Source organism: Podarcis melisellensis, assembly GCF_964234715.1.
Source record: "Podarcis melisellensis genome assembly, chromosome: 2".
Lineage (NCBI taxonomy): Eukaryota > Metazoa > Chordata > Lepidosauria > Squamata > Lacertidae > Podarcis > Podarcis melisellensis.
This window is the reverse complement of record NC_138529.1, coordinates 121526267-121550975: the sequence shown is the minus strand read 5'-3', so window position 1 is coordinate 121550975 and position 24709 is coordinate 121526267. Positions and strand designations below refer to the sequence as shown.

The window sequence follows — 24709 nt, the reverse complement described above, 5'->3', positions numbered from 1 at the left end:
CCTGAAAGACCTACATTGGCTCCCAGTACATTTCCAAGCACAATTCAGAGTGTTGGTGCTGACCTTTAAAACCCAAATGGCCTCGGCCCAGTATGCCTGGACACCAAGGTCCAGCTCCGAGGGTCTTCTGGCAGTTCCCTCACTGTGAGGTTACAGGGAACCAGGTATAGGGCCTTCTCAGTGGTGGTGCCCACCCTGTGGAATGCCCTCCCATCAGATGTCAAGGAAATGAACAACTATCTGGCTTTTAGAAGACATCTGAAGGCAGCACTGTTTTGGGAAGTTTTTAATGTTTGATGTTTTATTGTGTTTTTAATATTCTGTTGGGAGCTGCCCAGAGTGGCTGGGGAAATGGGTGGGGTATAAATAAATTATTATTATTATTATTATTATTATACCGGAACTGCGCTCTGCAGCGCTCCGGCTGGATAAAAGCCACTGGAGAGAAATCATGCAAATGCTCACAGTGTAGAATGTGTTTCAGTCACAGCTCTAGCTTTAGTGAACATCCAAAAGTCCACACAAGAATCAAGCCATATATATTGTTATAAGTTTTGGGTGCCAGATTCTAACGTTTCTAAACGTTAGAAATTAATAAGTGCTTGAGTGTAGCAGTGTAAAAACGCAGGTTAAATCAGTTTTTCCTGACTAGAAAATCACCCTGTGGAGAAGAACCAACATCTAGAACAAAAGAAGGCAATAGGGAATTAACAAAAAAGTTACTCTGTTCCAGACAGCGGAGGAGTGTGAGGCCGCTGATGAGCAGAGTCACAGGCTGGGTTTAGGATTTCAGTCCAGTAATATTCCATATTATTCCATAATGTTCAATATTCAATATTCCATAATATTCAATATTACTGGTGCTAAGAATCAAATATTATGTTTAGCTTATTGTTTTCAGGTGCTCCTTCATGTTCAGATCAGGTCTCAGCAAAATAATGTAGCACTTGGGAATGAAGATGCAGCCCAGAAGCCCAGCACTGGAGGCCAAGATGGAGAAAACCTGAACGGCTACCATGTATTTCCCCTTGGTGCTCAGGTAGGTGGGCACAAAGGACACCCAAACACTGCAGAAGACCAGCATGCTGAAGGTGATCAGCTTGGCTTCATTGAAGGCCCCAGGCAGCTTCCTGGCTAGGAAAGCCACTGTGAAGCAGATGGCAGCCAGGAAGCCCATGTAGCCAAGGGCAGCATAAAACATGGCAGGAGACCCTTCATTGCATTGCAGGATGATCTGTCCTGGTTGGGAGTAAATGTCAGCTTCTGGAAAGGGTGGATAAAATCCCAGCCAGATGGCACAAACAGCAACTTGTACACTGGAACAGGAAATGACAATGGAGTTGGACAAACGTTCTCCAAGCCATCTCCTCACCCTGTTCCCTGGCTTGGTGGCCAGGAAGGCCAGCACAACAGTGATGGTTTTTGCCAAGAGGGAAGAGACAGCAACAGAGAAGATGATGCTGAAGGCTGTTTGACGGAGAAGGCAGGTTATTTTTCTTGGTTGTCCAATGAAGAGGAAGGAGGACAAAAATGAGAGAAGGAGGGAGATGATGAGGATGTTGGAGAGATCCCTGTTATTGGCTTTGACTATGGGAGTTTCCTTGTACTTAACAAAGATTCCAAACACAATGGCTGTGGTGAAGGATAAGAAGAGGGCGAAGGAAGCCAGGAGGCTCCCCAGAGATTCTTCATAGGACAGGAAGGTGACTAATTTGGGGACACATTGATCTCGCTCCTTGTTTGGATGCTGATCTTCTGGACATTTGGTGCATTCTTTGGTATCTGCATAGAGGAAAATAGACATCAGTATCGTAATATCAGGCATATGCCTACAGGAGTCTGAATGCTGCTGCAATTGTGGGAAAAGGTGGACATATGGGAGAGATCAAGAAGAACACTGTTTTGTTGGGCAGGAGAGAGACAAAAGTTCTCAATCTATGGTATCCTTCCCAAAAGAGGATCTTATGAAATATGTCTAGAAAAGCTGTGTGTGTAAGATATTACAGAACCATTTTTTAAAGAGTAGACCAGGGAGGAGAACATTGGGCCACTGGGTTAGATCTGGCCCAGCTGGTTTCTCCATTTGGTGTATCCATTTATATCAATTGTGTGGTGGGAAAGGCTGGGTATTTAACAATTGGGAACATATGCAAGGCAGACTGCAATCTGCTCAGCAGCTGATGTGTGGTGCAGGCATGTATTGGTTAAGAAGTGGAAAGCTGTTTCCAACCAGTGGAAACTGCCTTCCCCTACAAGTGCTGCTCTTTGAACCTCCAAAAACTAGAGAGGCATTCCATTCATGGTGCATTCCGTTCATGTGTTGCCATTACAAGCATCATGTTTGGACTGGCTCAAATATTTGCCCCATCCTCCCATCAAAGGCCCTTTCCTCTGAGATCCTCTCCTACCTTCCAGAGTAGAGATTGTCCCTTCTGAGCAGGGAGCACAATCATAGCAGCACACTGGTTGTCCTTCCTGAACCTTCTTGGCATATCCAGGGCGACAGCTCTCTGTGCATCTTGAGCGAGGCGTGTTCTGGGCATAAATAGAAGGAATATCAAGGAAAAAGTGATGTAACTGCAACGGAACGGAATAAACTACAATGCCAGGATAACAATAACAGCAAACAAGAGCATGGAAACAACAATCATAAAGCACTCATATGAACAGAAGCAATAACACAATTCCTCACACTGCTGCCTTGGCACCTGTTCTTTTGTTGCACAGTTGTGAAATATGGACAAAATATGTCACTAAATGGGGCACCCTGAGGTTAGCTGTTTTCATGCTGTCCTCTAGATTTACTGAAGAGATGGGGAATAACTTACTGTACTCCAGCCTTGCTCAACCATGTGCCTCTCAGATATTTTTGTCCAATGCTGGATTGGGGGGAGGGGGGGAATGGGAATTGTAGTCCAAAATATCTGGAGGACACCAAGTTAGGGAAAGTTGTTCTACGTTGCTTTGGGAAGTCTGCTATTACTGTGACAACTTATGCCTTCTTAAGAGCAGGATCCATTAAATTTTATAGGATTTCATTCCAGGGAAGTATCTACAGTGGTACCTCGGGTTGCAGACTGCTTCAGGTTACAGGCGCTTCAGGTTACAGACTCCGCTAACCCAGAAATAGTACCTCAGGTTAAGAACTTTGCTTCAGGATGAGAACAGAAATCACACAGTGGCAGCGCAGCAGCAGCGGGAGGCCCCATTAGCTAAATTGGAACCTCAGGTTAAGAATGGACCTCCAGAACGAATTAAGTTCTTAACCCAAGGTACCACTGTATAATATTGAAGTCAAAGTCTCCTATGTACTATTGAAAAAATGATTGGTGCTTAGCAGATATCACGGTTAATGAAATGACACATGTAATCTCCCCATACCTTGTTAAACGGCAAGGGCCATATAATTGCTTCTGGGTTAATGGTGAGCTTCAGATTTGAGGGTGTCTGTCTCTCTATGCTCCCAATTTTCACTCTAGCCTTAGAGTTATTAGGAAACAGCACCCAGTTAATGATATCGAAGTCAACAGCCAGTGCCCCATTCTCATCCAAGTACTGTCCATCAGCTGAAGTATTAGAAGACGGATGGACTTCTTTCAAGAATGAGTGAAGCTAGAAAGACAAAGGAAACTCCAGTATTGAGAGAACATGCAACCATGTGTGATATTTCATCCCTGCTTACTCTGCATCCTAATCTCATCTGAATAAGGACCAGGGAATCTCATCTGTGATAGATTTTTAGGTCTCTGTATTCCTTTTCCGTCTTTGGGGGGGGATTATCAAAGTCAGAATAATTACATATATTGTTTAAGTTTTTGTAAAAATATGTAAAGAATGATTAAAGGAAGAACACTAAGTTTAGAAAGAACAATAGTCACCTTCCTATTGCAGGGTCTTCTTTTCGTATATCAAAAAATCTCAAGGGAAACTGTGTAAAGATGCAGATAGGTAGCCGTGTTGGTCTGCCATAGTCAAAACAAAAAAAATTCCTTCCAGTAGCACCTTAAAGACCAACTAAGTTAGTTCTTGGTATGAGCTTTCGTGTGCATGCACACTTCTTCAGATACTTCTTCAGATACACACTTCTTCAGTGTGTATCTGAAGAAGTGTGCATGCACACGAAAGCTCATACCAAGAACTAACTTAGTTGGTCTTTAAGGTGCTACTGGAAGGAATTTTTTTTGTTTTGTGTAAAGATGGCTAGCAAATGGGCCTTAGTAGCCCTGGAAATCAATAATCATAAGCTTGGAGATGGAAAGTGCTGGTTGGAGACTCCTTCCATTTGTCACAGGGCTGTATCAGAGAAAAGCAGTTTTGGAGCTGTGTGGTTGAAATTGTAAGACGGAAGCTTGCAAACATATTGATTTCTAATGATCATCTAGAATGGTTGTGTTTGCATCACTGAAGTAATTCATGTTTTCTGAGTTCGATCTAGCCACAGTCTACCGTTCAACTTGTGTAAAAAGTCAGCCCTTATATCGATATTAGATTTAGATTCCACATGTGTTCACCTTTCAAAACTGCAATGATTTGCAGCCTTTGCTTGCTTGGTTTTTTTTTAATTTCTGAGAAGCACATGGTTTGAATCTGATGATATAAGTGGATCACTGCTGAGTCAGAGCATTGTTCCAGTTAGTTCTACACTGCTCTCTATGTTGTGCTACCTTTGGTGTCGCTCTGTGGGCTGCCCATGGTGCAGAATGCTGCCTGCAAATCACTGGGCATAGTTCAATTGCTGGAGCACCTGGTTTCCATGCAGAAGGTCTCAAGTTCCATTCTTGACTGCAACTCAGTGGAGGGTTGGGAAAGATTTCCTTCCAGACCCTACTGAGAACCACTGCCAGTCCACTGGGCAAGAGATTTTGGTTCTAATATACAGTTTTCTTCATGGGAAAAGTTATGGAAAGAGGATTTGAAGTTTAAAGCCTGCTGTTCATTGAAAGAAACTTATATGAAAATGATGTACCATTGGTATCTGACACCTAGTAAAATTGCGAAAATGGGGAATAATACATGAGGAACTTAAGAAAATGCTAAAAAAAACCTTGATAAAAAATCCCGAAGCTTATCTGCTAGGGTTGGTGGGCAAAGACATACCACATATGAAAAAAACACAATCTTTTTATATGCAACAACAGCTGCCAGGGTAGTGATTGCTACTAAATGGAAATCTCAGGTCGTACCAACAAAGGAAGAGTGGATTTGTAAATTAAGTGAGTATATAGAATTGGCAAAATTAACTTCAATGATAAGATATCAATCAAATCAAAAGTTAAGAATGGAGTGGAAGTATTTCGAAGATTATATGTCAAAATATTGTTCTAAAAATGACATGTTAATAGGCTTAGAATAAAAAATGTAAGCAATAACAAAACCAATAAAGAAAGAAGGAAAAATCAGAATTTAACAAAAATAATTTATTATAAAATGCAAGGGGAGAAATGTAGAAAGAAATATAAAGAAGGCAAATTGCTGTGGAGGGAAGTAGAGGGTGGGTGATGGGTTTTATAATTATGCAGCTGTCGTAATTTAGATATTATATTTTATGTGAGGGAATCATTGGGAATTTGGGTTATTATGTATATATGTTAAGTTTCAATAAAGATCTTTGAAAATTTTAAAAAACTGCAAAAATGTATAGAACCTGCTCAAATTTGTGCTGGAAATCTAAAAGGAAAGAGGGTACGTTTTATCATATGTGGTGGTCACGTGGGGTGGTAAAAGCTTTCTGGGAAATGATGATATGCAATGAGTTGGAAAATTTGTTTAAGATAACATTTGTTGAAGAACCAGAGGCTTTTTTGTTAGGCATTATAGGTGCAGAACTACCAAAATAAAATAAAAGACTGTTTATGTATGCAATGACAGCAGCAAGGAAGCTTCTTGCCCAGAGATGGAAAGAAGAAGAAGCGCCGACCAGAGAAGAGTGGCGGACCAAGCTGATGGAATATGCAGAAATGGCAAGACTGACGGGAAAGATCAGAAATCAGGAAGACCAAGTATTTTTAAAAGACTGGAATAACTTTTTAACATATTTGAGAGATCACTGTAAACAGTTGAAATCATTGGCATTTGTAATGTAACATGGATTTTGGATGCTATGGCTACATAACAGATAGATTACAGTAAAAGATGCAGGGATAAAAATTTTAGAATTGGAACCCACTGAGAAAAGGAAGGAGGTCTCAAGGTTCAAAAGAACCCTTTTCTTTCCTAAGGTGTGAAAATGTTATGTTTATGGCACACACACACACACACACACACACACACACACACACACACGAAAACCACTGCAATGTAGAGGAAGCTAAGGTAGATAAACCAGTGGTGTGACTCCTATCTTTCTGCTGATAATGAGTGTAGACAATACACAACTACATGGATTATTCCTCTGGTTGGTATAAGGCTGCTTCCCATGTTCCTATCGTGATGATTCCAGAGCTGTGATAATGAACTGCAGTTTGGAAAGGACATACCTGCCATGGCTGTAGCCTTTGACGTTCCAACCTTCCTCCTCTTCCTACCATTGACATGCACCATGATCTGGATGAATATGCTGCATCTATAGCTTGAGCTACGGCTAGGATACCGAAGTAGTTGACATAGCTGTCTTGGCACAGGACTCTTTCAACCTCTTTCTGAGGTAGTACCGTCACATTCTCCTTCTCCCTGCATTTTTCCCAACCCCTGGCAGACAAGGGATGTTTTGAATACGAGCAATCAAACGCATTGTTCCAATGCTTTTCACTAGCAGAGGTTATTGGCTCACAGTAGTTATTTCTCCCCCTTTTTGGGGTCTTCATTACAAAGGACAAGGAGCCATGGGCATACTGGAAGGATTTCCTTTCATACAACAAGATTGTGTCCTGAAGAGCTGTGGCTATCCAGACTTTCTGCCCAATTTTCACCCTTTCAAGTAAGGTTTGTACCTCTAGGATTATAAAAAGTCCATATTGAGAGTCTGTAGAGTAGACAAAGACATTGACTTGTCTCCAAATGGCAGGTGGTTCACGGGGTATCCACAACCAAGTTTGTTGTACTACTCTTTGTGTGAAAGCAACACAAATTTCCCTTTTGATCAGCAGAGGTGTCAAGGCACCCAGGAATCTTTCTCCATTGTCATTATCTGGAGCAAAGAGGCCAACCCACGTCCATCTGAAATACTGGAGGAGTTGGATAATCCCCAGGTATTGAGCTTCTAGGTTTGGGGCCATCCGGTAGACGAAAGGGGAATGGACTTTATCATGAAGAGAGAAGCCGTAACTGAGCTGCTGAGGAAAGCAAAAGAGACTGATGCGCTGTTTTCCAGGGCCAAGATTGCATACTTCTAAGTGAAAGATGATGGCACATTTTATTAGGGCAAACATCAAAATTTTATGTAATTTTATAAGCAGTTTACAAAGATGCAGTACAAAAAACTCAAGATGGTAGAAGTATAAAGCCACACTTCAATTAATATGCCTTCTGAAATAATAATAATAAAAAAACCTCAGTAGTTCCTGGAAAGGGCCCTGTCTGAGCTCAACTGGAAGGGTATTCCCTAAAATTAGGATACAAGCTGAGCCTCTTTCCATTATTCCCCCCAACAGGGTAAAAGGGATTCTGTTATAAGGGATCAGGCAGTTCCACAGGCATCCTGGACCCAGATTTTTTACTTATTTAGCTGCTCTAACAGTTATACACTACTTGATTGTAAAACAAACCCTCAGATTAGTTTATGAAAGCTAAAACAGTAAAATCAAGAAGAATTCGCAACCATACTTTAAAATAAAAATGCTTAAACAGATTAGTATTATGTCGATTTTCTAAGCATCATTGAAGGCTTGTCAAAACATGAATGTTTTTAGCTCGTGCCAAAGAGAGTGCAGTGAAGTTATCTGGTTGATCTCAATAGGCAGGTGCTATATGCTGACAAGGCCTCACTCCTGCCAGCAACCACGCTGCAGCATTGTGAGCTAACCGCAGCTTCTGGATCAAGCGTGAGGGAAGACCCACATAGAGAGCATCGCAGTAATCCAGTCTTGAAATAACGAACACATGAACTACTGTGGGCAAGGCTGCTCCAGTCCAGGAATGGCCATATCTGCCAAACCAGTCATAGTTGGTATAAGTTACTTCTAGCCACTGAAGCTGCCTGACCCTCCAGTGAGACAGGTGGATTCAGAAGCACTCCAAAACTGTAAACCTGCTCCTTCGGGGAGAGCATAACCCTGTCCAGGTATCAGAGACTGGGCAGATGAGGAGGAGCAGTGGAGACCGCTGCCCCAAGAAGCTTCCAGTCAGGAGTCAGATGAAGAGAGTATGGACCCAGGTCTGTGGTGGTGGCAGATGGGAAACATCCCGGAAGAAGAAAAGAGCTGCAAAATAATGGATAGTGAAGAACAGGAGCGAGCTGGCAGGTGTACTAGCCCTGAACAGAGACAGGAATCAGATGTATTAGAAACAGTACAGCAGCCAGTTGACATGATGTCCCTTGAGAGTCAACAGCTCAGTCTTTGAAAAAGTACATTCCATGGTCTCCGTGCATTTCTGTTTACTACTAATAAAAGTACTGAAAAGAAGCTCTATGTGTGTCTGGTTTCTCTAGGCCAAGTGAGCTGTTCGAAGTCTTCATCATGACACCAGAGGGCAGGCAATTGATCAGTTTCTTGGAAATGGGAGCTACTCACCAGAAGTGCCTCCATCTTGCCGGGATTCAAGCTCTGCTTGTTTTTCCTCATTTACTTCATCACTGTGCCCACACATCAAAAGCTGATGAGAAGATAACTAGAACCAGAATAAGCTCTGCCTTAAATGACACTGTACAAACATCAGTTCCTTCCCTGCTACCCGCATTCAGAACAAAAAAAATAGGATGTTCTCAGCACAATAAAATGGGGAAAAGGCTGAAAATAACACCCATCCACCCACCATTCATTCATTCATTCATTCATTCATAAATAACATGGGGAAAGGGTCATAGCCCAGTGGTAGAATATCAGTTTCACATGCAGAAGATCAATTTATTTAAGAAAATATTTCTATATGACTCTTCACTTCATGAAAAGCAGTGTTTCAATTAGGTGTACAAAGTAAGCAATACGATCAGTTGCATTAAGGTAAGTATAACTTGTTCTTTTACGAGATGACAAATGTTTCCAGGTGTGCTTGACTTGAACCTAATTCTTACTTGTGGGATCTTGTAGGTGCCCAGCATGCTTGCAATGTGCGTGGAGACGTCAGATTCACCCCCTTCAAGAACCGCCAGCAGCTTTCTCCATCTTCCACACTTGTAGTTTGGAATGTTGATTTTCCCACCAGCAAGGAGGTCTGTCAGGGCATCAGAAGTTGTTCTTCCATCAAAATAGGTATCATAGATGCTGTAGCCCAGGGTAATGTTGGGTAAAAGCCTGGGGTCCTGATTAATCTTTTGAACTGTAAGTGAGAAGGAAAGAATGTGCCAGACCCTTCTAGTCATCCAGCTGCAAAAAAGTGTGTCAAAAGTGTGTCACCCATGGTGCCGTGAAAATGATAGCCACATACATTTTGTTACTAGATGAAGGAGGATGGGAAGTAGGGCAGCACTGGGTGGTGACCTCTTAGGGCACCCAAACAATTTTGTGGTTATTAGCTGCCACTGTGTCAAAAGACCACTCCAGGCATTATCTTTCTCACAAATCTGGTCCCCAAATAATGGTTTGCATGTTTGTAGTGGGGTGTGGGAAGAGTAACCCTTCACATCAGACAGGAAGTCTTAGGGATGCTGGGCTCTGCTGAGCACTACAAAAAATGTCTCCTGAGCCAAACTTAGCCCCACAGGCTGCATTTCAAGTGCTGTAAACACTTACAGTTTCCAGTTGCATAGTTTGCGTTTAGCCAGGGGGAAAGAATTGTGCAGTTCCTGCTGAAAATGGTTCCCTCCAACTATTTTTGAACCCAGCTATAAAGGAGGATACATTGGGCAATAGATATTGGTTATAATATAGATAAGAAAGCATTGCAGCAATTGTGGAATATGGATATAAAATCTACAGCATGCTATGGTTTAAGAGAAAACTATAAGAGGGCATATGTTGATTTTCTTGAACATTATGCTTCTACTCAGTTTTTGAAATTGCATTTGATCCCATTGACTGAGACGTTCCCCCCATCTTCAAACAAAAAACAGGCAATAGTAATTTATCAGGGGTACCTGAAAATAGGGGGTTGACCCTTGTAGAGCAAGAGAATTGGAGAGTAATTTAGGAAGGAGAAATATGCCAATACATCATTACTTACTTCAGAAATGCGCTTACTGGGGTGCTGGAAAAGCTAAAGGGAAGTTGACTTCCAATTAATCTTGAAGATATAACTCCACTAATGAGGAGGTCTCCTTGCCGGTGATAATTCACAGCCAGATTTTTATCCTCAATCAGATTCAGTGGACATTTTGCCCTCTGCTGCATTTCATAGGTTGCAAGAGGCAGCAACAAAAGCAGTGTTATCATTCTGGGTCTGCCTGCTATACCTGCTACACTTCCCTTCTGACTGTTCCTCTCAACACAAGCCACTAATTAGGGGGAAAAACACCCAAATTCTTGCAAGACAGCGGCTTCATTGACGTGACAAAGACGAGGTTGTTCAGCTCTGGCTTCAGAGCTAAAAAGGGACTGAGGGGAAGGGTCATAGCTCAGTAGTGGAGCATCTGTTTTCCACCCAGAAGGTGCCAGGGTCCACCTCTGCTAACTACTCCAGGTAGGACTGAGGATGTTCTTGACCTGGAGAGCTGCTGCCAGCCAGAAGATAGCACTGAGCTATCAATAGGAAGGCAGCTTCCTATTGATTACGCTCCACAAGGACTCCTGTACCCTTTCACCTGCCCTATATCTTGACTGCATGGATTCTGTGGCACGCAATATATTTTATACATCAAACTTTTCAAGCACAGTGGAGTAAATAACCTCCTGCTGCCCTTAATTGTGATGTTTGCATTGTTGTTCCCAAAGGTAACATTTGAAAATTATTTGATTATGGGAAGGATAAGAATAGATCACTGTGGTTCTGATGATTGTAAGGAGAAGAAACTTTATGGGAGCAGCTGGAGAACAGGAGAAAAACATGTTGACTCAAGAAACTGACATGGTTCAAGGAGGAAGAAAATGGTGTATGATTGACATCTGAAGAGCCTCAAAGCTGAATCAGGCCTAAGGCCTATAAAGTCCAGTATCCCGTTCTCAAAATGGGCAACCACCTGCCCCAAACAGAAGCCCATAAGCTGGAGATGAAAGCGCAGCAGCACTTTCTCTACACGTGTTCCCCAACAACTGGTACTCAGAGCATCCTGTCTCCAATATTGGAGGGGAAACATTTCTTCAATTGCCAGTAGCTATTGTCAAATGAAATACCTCTCCTAGTCTCCCTCAATTTTTCTCAACCACGTAGCCCAATTTAGGGTTTGGGTGGGCAAGGTCTTGTTGTCATGGTGGTGAAGAATTTAAATTTAGGGTCATCCCTCTGATGGTGTGAGGATAATCAAACAGAGATTTCTGACTGCAGACAGCTCCTTCCAGCTGTGCTACAGACTCTAGATTGGTGAGTGGTTTGCCAGCTGTTAAGACTATACAGGAAGGCACCAGAAACAGGTAATAGAAGGATAATTTATTTCAAGAATAAAGAGTTCTAATACAGAACATAAATCTGCAGATAGGTGTGACCAGAAAATAAAGGGGTGCCTTTAACAGCCAAACTCCCCATTAAAGGACTCAGAGCCCCTCAAGTTCGTAACAGGTCAGAGAAAAATGAGCTGAGGCAAGAACCAGTGAAAGCAAGGCAGATCTTTATTATTCTGTTGCAACAGACGTTCCCCTACCGGCTTTGATAGGAGGTGAGGACCCAGGACAAGATGTGCAAGAACTTCTAAAAGTTTTAGAAATTGCCTGGTCCCTTCTTCAAGGACCACGCAAGAAAGCATTATACTGTACACATGTCACAGAAAGCGGTGTTCTACAACAGAAATGTGAGAGTATGGCTTGTTTCAGAAGAAGTTGATCTATTGACATGTCTGCTCTGCTTAACAGATACCTGCCAGACTGGTTTTGCATAGGAGCAGGTCTCTTCATTCCAAATAGTTTATTTACTTATAGGATTTACATGAGAAAGCGAACTATTTGAAAAGGTCCTTTATCCCCCAAGACACTTCCTTCTACTGCAGAGAAACATTTGGGGTCATTTTAAGGGACCCCTAGACTGTTTCTGAATCCGGTTTATGTAGCTATGTTTGTGTGCCTACTCTGTATATTTATGAATATTTATTTTATTATTTGGACACCTTAGAATTAGAGGGGATGGCAGTATGCTATGGTAGATTCTCGTGTAATGTAAGAGAAAAAAAGGATTAATATAAACTGGCACGTGCAAAGCTGCAAAGATGTTTCCAGATTCTGCCCAGGTTCATTTATTTCTGTAGGGGAGAGAACCTCTTCACTCAAAAAGCTCCAGGTTCTGTTGCCTTTGTCCAGCATCCTTTGTGATGACAAACTGTTCAGATTCCCTTCGGTTAGCATAGATTCCAGGACATACCTACACGAGGTCATAATCACATACATCCCACATTCTGCCCAAAACTTTAGCCACGTTCCCCTTTCTTTATGTCTGACTCTGACAACTTTACTTCTCCTGAGACTACTCATCTCCTTTCTATCTAAAATCAAGGTCCACGTCCTGTCCAAAACCAAAACTTTCAGCCACGTCCTTCCATGTATTAAGTTTTCTCCCAGCCTTGCACTTTTATTCCTCATCAGGATCCATTTGCTGAAAATATTTATCTTCCGCAAACTCTTTGTAAATGAGCGTCAACTTTGCAGATTCCCATAAGACCTTATACCTATGTCCTTGATGGTGAGCGAGGAGAGACTTTGTGCTGGTCATCAGGCAATGGTGTTTCCACTGCCTTGCCTTACCCTCCAGCCCTGGAGCCTTCATGAGGGAGCTGTTTCCAGAGGAAGAACTGTGAGGGGGGGAGAGATTTGTCTGTCATCCTGCAGTGCTTGGTTTCACCTGCGCTGTCACACCTCCAGCCCAAGGAACCTTCAGAATGGAGTTGCTGACATAGGCATTATGTGTCTTGTGAATTCTATAATATAATATTTTTAGGTGTTTTGTTAACAGTGTTTTATAAATTGTAATTGATTTACTGATTATTAGTAATGGTTTCACCAACGAGCTGTAATTGTTATACCAATGAATTGTTCATTATTCTCTATAAGTCTATATTTGTGATGTTATATTACACTATTGTTTATTGTTGTTGTTGTTGTTGTTGTTGAATTATGTTGCATACACAAACAATTAGAACAAAACTTACAGTTGTCAAACTGATTAAGTAAATAAAAAAAGAATAAAAAATTGATGATGATGATGATGATAATAATAACAATAATAATAATAACAATAATAATAATAACAATAATAATAATAAATTTTATTTATATCCCACCCTCCCCAGCCAAAGCCGGGCTCAGGGTGGCTAACAACAATAAAACAGTACAACAGTACAACACAACACAACACTCTAAAATCATTCATTATAAAATTAATTCAAATCAAACCAATGGCAACCATTGGGCCAGAGCTCCATGAAGATTGCCGAAGGAGGGAGTCAGGCTGTGCCCTGGCCAAAGGCCTGGCGGAACAGCTCTGTCTTGCAGGCCCTGCAGAAAGATGTCAAGTCCCGCAGGGCCCTAGTCTCTTGTGACAGAGCGTTCCACCAGATCGGAGCCACAGCCAAAAAGGCCCTGGCTCTGGTTGAGGCCAGCCTAACCTCTCTGTGGCCTGGGACCTTCAGGATGTTTTTATTTGAAGACTGTAAGTTTCTCTGTGGGACATACCAGGAGAGGCGGTGCCGTAGGTACGAGGGTCCTAGGCCATATAGGGCTTTAAAGGTTAAAACCAGCACCTTAAACCTGATCCTGTACTCCACCAGAAGCCAGTGCAGCTGGTATAGCACCGGGTGAATGTGATCTCGCAGCGAAGACCCCGTAAGGAGTCTCACCGTGGCATTCTGCACCCGCTGGAGTTTCTGGGTCAGTCTCAAGGGCAGCCCCACGTAGACCGAGTTACAATAATCCAGTCTGGAGGTGACTGTCGCGTGGATCACAGTGGCTAGGTCAGGGCGAGAGAGGTAAGGAGCCAACTGCTTAGCTTGGCGGAGATGAAAAAATGACGCCTTTGTTATAGCTGCAATCTGCGCCTCCATGGAAAGGGAGGTGTCGAAGATTACACCCAAACTCTTAACGGACGGCGCTGGCACTAATTGCACCCCCGCAAGAGATGGGAGTTGCTCCCCCAATCCCATATCATCCCCTCCCAGGACCTCTGTCTTTGAAGGATTTAGCTTCAACCGGCTCCCACGTAACCATCCAGCCACAGCTTCCAAACTGATCAGTGTGTCTGGGGCCGAGTCAGGATGGCCATCCATCAACAGATAGAGTTGGGTGTCATCGGCATACTGATGGCAGCCCAACACAAAACTCCGGACAAGTTGGGCGAGGGGGCGCATAAAGATGTTAAAAAGCATCAGGGAGAGTATCGCACCCTGAGGCACTTCACACACCAAGGAGTGGCACGATGACAATTCCCCCCCAAGCGCCACCCTCTGTCCCCGACCAGGAAAGGTAATATCATAATATAGAAGAAGAAAAAAGAAAGAAGTATGGAAGAGAGGAAAAAGAGAAAAAAATGGAAGAAAAGGGGGGGAAGTGTGTGTGTGTGTATAAAACTAGGATAACAGTAAATCATTCATTGTTAGACTAATATTTTACAAACAGATTCTTAAATTAAAACACAGAGAACTACATTACAAATATACCTACAAAACAATAAATAAAGACTTTCGCCAATACCGCAACAGTTCATTGTTCTTAGTAGAGATATTTTCCTGTATTTCTATTGATTCCTCATTTTGGTATCAGGACTTTATTGCTTTTGTAGTGTTATTCTAGGCACAACCAGATCTTAGGTACTGAACCTTGATTCATCAGGTAGTTGTTTAAATGATACCATTCTTTCTTAACTATTGTATTAGATTTGTGTCTTAATACATCAGTTAGATGGGACACAGGTGGCGCTGTGGGTTAAAGCCTCAGCGCCTAGGACTTGCCGATTGAAAGGTCGGCGGTTCGAATCCCTGCGGCGGGGTGCGCTCCCGCTGCTCGGTCCCAGCGCCTGCCAACCTAGCAGTTCGAAAGCACCTCCGGGTGCAAGTAGATAAATAGGGACCGCTTACCAGTGGGAAGGTAAACGGCGTTTCCGTGTGCGGCTCTGGCTCGCCAGAGCAGCGATGTCACGCTGGCCACGTGACCCGGAAGTGTCTCCGGACAGCGCTGGCCCCTGGCCTCTTAAGTGAGATGGGCGCACAACCCCAGAGTCTGTCAAGACTGGCCCAAGACTGGCCCAAGACTGGGGTACCTTTACCTTTACCTTTACATCAGTTAGCTTTGCGAATTCCAAGTACCCGGTCAGCATGCATAACCATTCTTCTTTTGTGTCTATTGTTATTGTTATTCTATTGTTATTTATTGTCTATAAACTGCTCTGCGATTCAATCTAATAAAGAGTGGCATAGAAATATAATTAATCAAATCAAATGTAGCTGTCTTAATGTGACTTTATTCGAATTTAGCTAAGTTTATTTAGTACTTTAGCAATTCAGTTTGCAACTTCTTAAGCAGCTTGCGCAATTCAGCTAAGAGTAATGAGCAGTTTAACTCAAGAGAGAAGAGGCCTCCAGAGTTGCTGTTGTTGAAGAACCAGCTATCAGAACCTCTTAGAGGTCTTCTGAATATTATCCAGAGATCCACCAGTAGATGTTTACTTGCTTTCCATCACATGTGATGCTAAGGGAACCATGATAAGCGCACAATTGGATCCTTGCCTCGCCATATACATGGCTAGCTGCACATTGCAGTCAATATTCTGGTGTGGATTCTAACTCTACAGTTCCATGATATCCCTAGAGCTAACAATCAAATATCATATTTAGCTGTTTCTGGTCTTTCTCATGTTCAGATCAGGCCTCAGTATAATAATGTAGCACTTGGGGAGGAAGATGCAGCCCAGAAGCCCAGCACTGGAGGCCAAGATAGAGAAGACCTGCACTGCTACCATGAATTTCCCCTTGGTGCTCAGGTAGGTGGGCACAAAGGACACCCAAACACTGCAGAAGACCAGCATGCTGAAGGTGATCAGCTTGGCTTCATTGAAGTTTCCAGGCAGCTTCCTGGCTAGGAAAGCCACCGTGAAGCAGATGGCAGCCTGGAAGCCCATGTAACCCAGAGCACCATAAAACATGGCCACAGACCCTTCATTGCATTGCAGGATAATCTCTGCAGGCTGGGAGTGCATGTCAGACTCTGGGAATGGGGGAGAGGTACTCAGCCAGGTGGTGCAGATGAGAATTTGGACACTGGAACAGGAAATGACAACAGCATTGGTCAGACCTTTCCCCAGCCATTTCCTCACCCTGCTCCCTGGCTTAGTGGCCAGGAAGGCCAGAACCACAGTGATGGTTTTTGCCAAGACGGAAGAGACAGCAACTGAGAAGATGATGCTGAAGGCTGTTTGGCGCAAAAGGCAGGTCCCTTTTCTTGGCTGGCCAATGAAGAGGAAGGAGGACAAAAATGAGAGAAGGAGGGAGATGATGAGGATGTAGGAGAGATCCCTATTGTTGGCTTTGACTATGGGAGTGGCTCTGTATTTAATAAAGATTTCTAACACAAAAACTGTGGCTAAGGATATGAGGATGGCAAAGGAAGCTAGGATGCTCCCCAAAGGCTCTTCATAGGACAGGAAGGTGATTATTTTGGGTACACATTGATTTTTGTCTTTGTTTGGATGCTGATCTTTTGAACATTTGGTGCATTTGGCAGTATCTGCAGAGAGAAAAAGAGACTTCAGTATCCTAACATCAGTTATAAACCAAGCTAGGCATATGGGGAAGGGAGGCATATGGGAGAGATAAAAAAAAGAGAGAAGCAAAAGTTCACTGGCAAAAACATCTCGATCCATGGTCTCATCCACCAAAATACAGCATGTGGAGCATGGCTAGAAAAGCTTGGCCTGTGAGATATTTCAGAAGAGCTTCTATTAAGTGTAAACTGGTGCTGGGAACCTCTGACCACTGGATTAAACTTAGCTCAGCAGGTCACCCTATTTGGTGATGCCACTTTTTGAGTTGTAGGTGGGTAGGGCCTCAAAGGCATAATTGTCAGCTGATGACCTGTGCATGTGTGCATTGGTGAAGGAGGTGGACATGCTTTCCCCCAGTTAAAACTGCTTATCCCTCCTAGTGCTGCTCTTTGACCCTCCAAAAACCTGAGAGGCATTCTACTCATGGGATGCCATTACAAACATCATGCTTAGGCTGGCTCAAACCTTTGCCCCATCCTCCCAGGTATGACGTTTTTTTCTGAGGTCTTGGCCTACCTTCCTGAGTGGAGATGGTCCCTTCTGAGCAGGGAGTGCAATCATAGCAGCACGGGGGCTTCCCTTCCTGAATCTTCTTGACATATCCAGGGTGACAGCTCTGTGAGCATCTTGAATGAGGCACGGTCTAGGCAGAAATTGAGGAAGGAGAATCAATGAGAAACGATTAGGAGCATTTGTGCTTTTGAAAACAGATCACAGTGTTTTGGCGGGATTGTGGAAAACATATATTTGCTTCCAATGGCCATAAGTGACCCCAGGCCCTATTTTGGCAGGTGATTAATAATTGCCAGCTCTGATTAATATTTGTGGGTGGGTACAGGGTTGTCCCTACAGGAAATACATGCTTTCCTTTGGATATCCTGAACAGATTGGGAAGACCTTACATTTGGGAAACTATTTGACTGTGCTTTGGAAAGCCTCCTATTCACGGTGAAATCTTATACATACTCAAGAGGCTGTTCCATTCATCTCAATGACTTCGCTCTAGGGAAGTACAGTGGTACCTCGGTTTAAGAACAGTCCTGTTTACAAACTATTCAGTGTACGAACTCCACAAAACCTGTTTCATAGCTTTACCTCGGTCTAATGACGAATTTGAACAGTGGAAGAGCACCAGCGGCGAAAGGCCTCATTAGGGAAAGCGTGCCTTGGTTTAAGAACAGTTTCGGTTTAAGAACGGACTACCAGAATGGATTAAGTTCGTAAACCAATGTATCAGTAAAATCACAGTCAAAGTCTCATATGTGCAATTCAACAAGCTATTAGAGCCTAGCAGATGTCACAAGTAATAAAAAGACATATCATTTCTCCATACCTTGTTAAAGACCAGGGGCCAGACAATTGCTTCTTGGTTGATGTTCAACTTTAGCTCTGAAGATGCCTGTTTCTCTATTTCCCCAATCTTCACTCTACCATGAGAGGTATTGGGAAACAGGACCCAATTCACAATATCAAAGTCAATGGCCAATGCCCCATTCTCATCCAAGTACTGTCCATCAGGTGAAGTATTAGAATAGAGATGCACTTCTTTCAAGAATGGATGAAGCTACAATGACAGAAGAAACTCCAGCACTCAGAGAACATGAAACAATTTGGGATAATTCACTTTCCCTGTCAGTCAGTCAATATAGACAATACTACTTGTTAAACCAATATAGACAATGCTACTTGTGAGACCAATAGTCTGACTCATTTTAAGGAAGCTTCCCATGTTCCTAATATGGTGATTCCAGAGCTGCGACAATGAACAGTAGTTTGCAAAAGGGAAAGAACATACCTGCCATGGCTGAATCTTTTGAAGTCCCAACAGGTCTCCTCCTCCCATCAGTGACATTCGCTTTGATCTGGATGAATATGCTGCATTCAAGGCCTGAGCAATGGCAAGGATGCTGAAGTAATGAACATAGCTATCTTGGGAATGAACCTGTTCAATAAATTTCTGCTGGATCATCACATTCTCTGTCTCCCTGCATCTTGTCCAACCTCTCACAGACAAGGCATGTTTGGAATAGGAACATTCTAATTCTTCTTGCCAAAGATCCAAAATAGAAGGGAATATTGGTTCGAAGTTGTCCATTTCCCCCCTTGTTTTGGTCTTCATTACAAAGGACAAAGAACCATGGGCATACTGGAAGGATTCCGTCTCATAGAACAAGACTGTGTTCTCAAGAGCGGTGATTATCCAGACTTTCCCCCCAGTTTCTATCCTTTCAAGCAAGGTTTGTACCTCCATGATTATAAAAAGTCCATATTGAGAGTCTGTACAGTAAACAAAGACATTGACTTGTCTCCACATGGCAGGGGCTTCATGGGGTAACCACAACCAGGTTTGTAGTAGCACTCTTTTTGTGAAGGCAACACAGATTTCCCTTTTGATCATTAGGGATGTCAAGATACTCAGGAACCTTTCTCCATTGTCATTGTCTGGAGCAAAGAGACCAACCCACGTCCACCTGAAATGCAGGAGGAGTTGGATAATTCCCAGGTACTGAGTTTCTTCCTTTGAGACCATCTGGTAGACAAAAGGGGACTGGACTTTATCATGAAGAACAAAGCCATAACTGAGCTGTTAAAGAAAGGAAAACATACAGGTAAAACTATTGAAATATCATCATGGGAAAAAGTATGGAAAGAAAGTTGGAAATTTACGGCTTGTGAAGTGATAAAGGAAAATCTGATGAAGATGTTTTATAGAAGGTATTTAACGCCAACCAAAATATGCAAAATGTATAAAAGAAAATCAAATCTGTGTTGGCAGTGTAATCAAGTAGAGGGGATAATCATACATTTGTGAGCATGTGATAAAAGCAAGGGCTTATGGGATATGGTGTATGAGGAGCTAAAGAAAATATTCAAACAAAATTTTATTAAGAAAACAGAAGCTTTTTTACGGGGGGTACTTGATACAGATATAGCCAGAGAAAACAAAAAATAATAATATTCTTTTGTCCTACAGGGGCAGTGAGAAATTAATTGCCAAAAATTAGAAAAAAGAAATAACACCGACCAAAAAAGAGTGGCAAGATATATTATTTGATTATATTGAATTGATCGGATTGACAGAAGCTATCAGGGATCAGCCCAAACAAAAATTTCAAAAAGACTGGGAAAAAATATAGAGAATTTCTTAAAAAGCAGTGCCCTCAAATTAATGCTTGGACTTGTTTCAATTAACTTCTGCAGAATAAATTAAGGTATGTAAATCAAAAATATAAAGCAAAAGAGGTAGTAGGGAATTAAGAAGGAAACAGTTTACCAAAAACGAAAAGAGAACCATGTTGAGGATGAAGGAAGTCAATTGGAAGAAAAGAAGGAAGGAAGTATGGCATATATATTGCTGTTCATTTGTTTGTATAAATTTTTGTAAGTAACAATGTTTTAGTTGTATTTCTCTGCTTTTGCTTTTAGTGTTGATTATGTTTTATTATTATTATGTTTAATGTGTGTATGTGTGTCATAAAATAAATTCAAATAAAGAAGAAAGGAAACTGGTGCTTTGTTTCTCAGGACAAAGATTGGATACCTCTGTGAATTAAACAAAATAAAATAAATATAATGACATTTTTAATTAGCATAAGCCTCAATTTTTTTTTAAAAAAAAATATATAGTCATACCTCGGGTTGAAGTAGCTTCGGGATAAGTATTTTTGGGTTGCGCGCTGCGGCAACTTGGAAGTAACGGAGCACGTTACTTCCAGGTTTTGCCGCTTGCGCATGCTCAGACGGTCAAAATGACATCACCCACATGCTCAGAAGTGGCGAATCGCGACCCGCGTCCACAGAGACACGGGTTGCGTTCACTTCTGGATGCGAACAGGGCTCCGGAATGGATCCCATTCGCATCCAGAGGTACCACTGTATATGCAATTTATTTGTCACCTAATGGCAATTGTCTCTAAGCAGTTTAGAGAAATACAATAGAACAAAATTATGAATGCAAAAGTCTAAAATCAAAGTTCAGTTAAAATGCATCCTGCAATGCAATAAAGCCTTCAGTAGGTCTGGGAGGTCAGTTCACCACAACACCCAGAGGGGTTTCTACATCATGCACAGCTCCCCCATATTGAAATTCTATGAAATATTAGAGTTGTGTGTTATCAGCATGGACTGCAGCATTAGGACTGTTTTCCAATGGTCCCTATTGAATATAACCACCTCATCTCCAATACCTTTTCCTGAACTTTTTCCAATTCTATAATACACTGTTTGAGTTGTGTCAAAAACCAATGTACACAGTCTTCCAAAGGCAGAGGCCCCATAGGTCTGTATAACTATATTATGAGATTGACAGTTTTATTTTTAATTCCTTTCCTGATGGTCTACTTAGCATGGAATTTGCTTTTACATGACTGCTGTGCATTGAGGCAACATCTTCATTGACCTATCTACCAAGACCCCATGTTCTCATTTCTGTTCAGTCAATGCCAGTTCAGAACCCAGGAGCAAACATGTGAAATTAAGGTTGTTTTTCTCCTCAGCGTGCATAAATTCACACTTGTTTACATTGAATTGCATTTGCCTTTTTATTTGGAGTTCTTTGGAGCTCTTCACAATCTGTTTTTGGTTTAACAATCTAGAACAATTTAGTATGATCAGAAAACGTGGCCATCTCACTGTTCACTCCTAAATTCAGATCAGTTCTGATACCAATTCTTGAGGTACTCCACATTCAACATCCCTCTGTTTGGAGAAATTCCATTCACCTTGTTGGTGGGTGGCAGTTGTGGCGCCATGCGGCTCATTGCTGGTGTCATGCCATTTCAGTCTCCATTAGCCAGAGGGTGTTTTCTGGAGACAGATTCACACATCCATTCTCTTCAGTAGCTTCAAACAAAGGGCACACACCCAAACATGGATGTCTCCCAGATTTACATAGGCATAGACCTCTAATACTATCTTTTTCATTTGACTGAACCAGCAGACATACCGTTCCATGATGCAACCCCATTAATGATTAACCTAGCAAGCTCTTCTTCAGCTTCAGTGGAAATTTCCAACCATGCCTCGTGGTATACAATACATGCACACTATAAATTTAGTTCCCATTTCAATGTACAGTGGTACCTGGGTTTACGAACTTAATATGTTCTGAAAATCTGTTCTTAAACCGAATCCATTCTTAAACCAAGGCGTGCTTTTCCTATTGAGGCCTCCCTCTGCCGGTGCCGTTGCACCATTCGGCTTCTGTTCGTAAACCAAGGTAAAGTTTGCAAACCGGAACACTGCTTTCGGTTTTGCGGAGTTCGTAAACTGAATAGTTCGCAAACAGGACTGTTGGTAAACCAAGGTACCACTGTACATTAAACAATTATATTTAACAGTTCTTGGAGCTGTAAGAAGAGGCAGTAGCTAAATGGAACAGCGGAGGAAACCTTTCCCGTGCCAAGCTGAATAACAGCACTTGAAAGCGCCAATTTTTGGCAGGGCAAAATTTATGTAGCAATGTGCTACAGAGGCTGCAACTGGTTGGGGGGCAGGGAGCAATAAAATAAATTGCACTAATCTAAGCATACCTTGCTTTTCTCATGAAATGGCAAATGTTGCTGGGTATGTCTGACTTGAACCCAGTTCTTACCTGTGGTATCTTGTAGACGCCCGACACGCTTGCAATGTGCATGGAGATGTCGGTTTCACCCCCTTCAATTATAGCTAGAAGGTTTCCCCATCTTCCACAGCTGTAGTTTGGAAGATTAATTTTCCCACCAGCAAGCAGGTCTGTCAAGGCATCAGTAGTTATTCTTCCATCAAAATAGGTATCATAGATGCTGTAGCCCAGGGTGATGTTGGGTAAGAGCCTGGGGTTACGATTGATCTCCTGAGCAGTAAGTGAGAAGGAAAGAACGTGGCAGTTCCTCACATCCATCCAGCTGCAAAAAGGTGTGTCACATAGTCACCCACCATTCTGTGAAAATGAGTTGCGTACTTGTTTGTATAAATCAAGGCAAACGTGAAAGGAGGCCAGAAAGTAGGACAACGTGGGGCTGAGGTGTACCAGTAATAGTATCTGCAGTACCTTTGCAAAGGAGGAGGATGGAGGCCCATGTTCTGGTAACGTCCTTGGCCCTCTGGCCAGTTCTGTGGCTACTAGCTGCCCCTGTATCAAAAGATCACTCTAGGAATTATATATCTCACAGATACTGGTCCCCCAATCATGGTTTGCATGTCTGTAGTGCTATTTGGGAAGAGCAACCACTCACACCAGCCAAAAAGACTTACAGATGCTGAGCTCTGCTGAGCACCTCAGAAAATGTCCCCAGAGCCAATCTTAGCGCACAGGATGCATTTCAGCTGCCTAAGGATAGCAGGCATCTGCAGTTTGAAGTTGCATAGGTTATGTTGTGCCTGGGGGAAAGAATTGTTCAGTTGCTACTGAAAGTGGTTTGCTCCAATTATCATTGCACAAATCTATAAAGGAGCAGCCTGCCATACCCTGTCTTCATTCTCCTGGCAAGAGTAGTGAATTAAACCTGGGAAACTAATTCTGTGGATAAACATCTAGAAGATTATTGTATATTGAGAGTAGGAAACTTCCCATTATTCATGTCAAGGGCCGTGGTCAAAGCATTCGACTTTCCACAATGTTTCACGAGAGACAACGAGACAACTACAGAAAAGCTGCGACGTAAACACCCTTCACAGCTTTTTTAGCTTATAGAAAACACATAGAAAACACATTATAGAAAATACATTTAGCTTATAGAAAGCACATTGATACACTGCTTTTCACCAAGTGACGTACAGAAAACTTTAATAAAGAAATGGCACAAATAACAGGTCTCAATCCAATGGCATTATTGTTTAGACCTCCAGGAAAAATAGACAGACGGATGACAGCAATACGCCTACTCAGATTTTCCAGTTGTATTTTATTCCAGTGGATGAGATGCTCCCTTAATCATCAAACAACAAATATAGTGATTTATCAGTACGGCAAGAGAAGTGGAGAGTAGTTTAGGAAGAAGGAATACAGTGGTACCTCGGGTTACATACACTTCAGATTACATACACTTCAGGTTACAGACTCTGCTACCCCAGAAATATTGCTTCAGGTTATGAACTTTGCTTCAGGATGAGAACAGAAATCGTGCTCTGGCGGCGCAGCGGCAGCGGGAGGCCCCATTAGCTAAAGTGGTGCTTCAGGTTAAGAACAGTTTCAGGTTAAGTACGGACCTCCGGAATGAATTAAGTACTTAACCCGAGGTACCACTGTATGGCAATACACCATTACTTACTTCTCAAAATCGCTTACTGGGGTGCTGGAAAAGCTAAAGGGAAGTTGATGTCCAATTAATCTTGAAGATATAATTCCACTAACGAGGTGATCTCCTTGCCGGTGATAATTAACAGTCAGATTTCTATCTCTAATCAGATTCAGTGGACATTTTGCCCTCTGCTGCATCCCATGGGTTTCCAGGGGCAACAAAAGAAGCAGTGTTATAATAACAATAATCATTTTGGGTCTGCCTGCTACTATTTCCTTGTGACTGTACCTGTCCACAGAAGCTGCTAATTAGAAGAAACCCCCAGAAAACTGTGAGACAGAGGCTTCAGTGACTTGAGAAATACAAGGGGTGTTCAGCTCTTGAAGGGAAGGGCCATAGCTCAGTGATGGAGCATCTTTTTCCCACCCAGAAGGTGTCAGGTTCAGTCTCTGCTAAGTGCTCCAGGTAGGGCTGAGGATGTCCTCTACCTGGAGAGATGCTGCCAGTCACTAGATGGTCCTGAGCTAGAACGCAGCTTTCTATATTTTGATTAGGTTTTATACTTC

At 42.4% G+C, this 24709-nt stretch overlaps 3 protein-coding genes across 3 annotated transcripts in view; 2 read left to right on the top strand and 1 right to left on the bottom strand.

Moving 5' to 3' along the window:
• Window positions 1–24709, top strand: part of LOC309364552 (uncharacterized protein) — a 419096-nt gene that overhangs the window by 326465 nt on the left and 67922 nt on the right. The window lies entirely within an intron of this gene.
• The window catches only part of LOC309364419 (vomeronasal type-2 receptor 26-like), a 55023-nt gene continuing 31297 nt past the window's right edge, over window positions 984–24709 (top strand). The window contains exon 1 of the mRNA XM_081901660.1: window positions 984–1039. Within this exon, the coding sequence (XP_081757786.1) occupies window positions 1017–1039 (23 nt within the window). The 5' untranslated portion in view covers window positions 984–1016. The remainder of the gene's footprint in view (window positions 1040–24709) is intronic.
• Window positions 15941–23079, bottom strand: LOC309364443 (vomeronasal type-2 receptor 26-like). Its single transcript, XM_081901745.1, has 6 exons — window positions 22955–23079; window positions 22517–22808; window positions 18719–19507; window positions 18257–18487; window positions 17440–17566; window positions 15941–16886 (listed from the first exon to the last, which is right to left on the bottom strand). The coding sequence occupies exons 1-6, from the start codon at window positions 22981–22983 to the stop codon at window positions 15994–15996; spliced, it is 2361 nt and encodes a 786-aa protein (XP_081757871.1). The 5' UTR covers window positions 22984–23079; the 3' UTR covers window positions 15941–15993.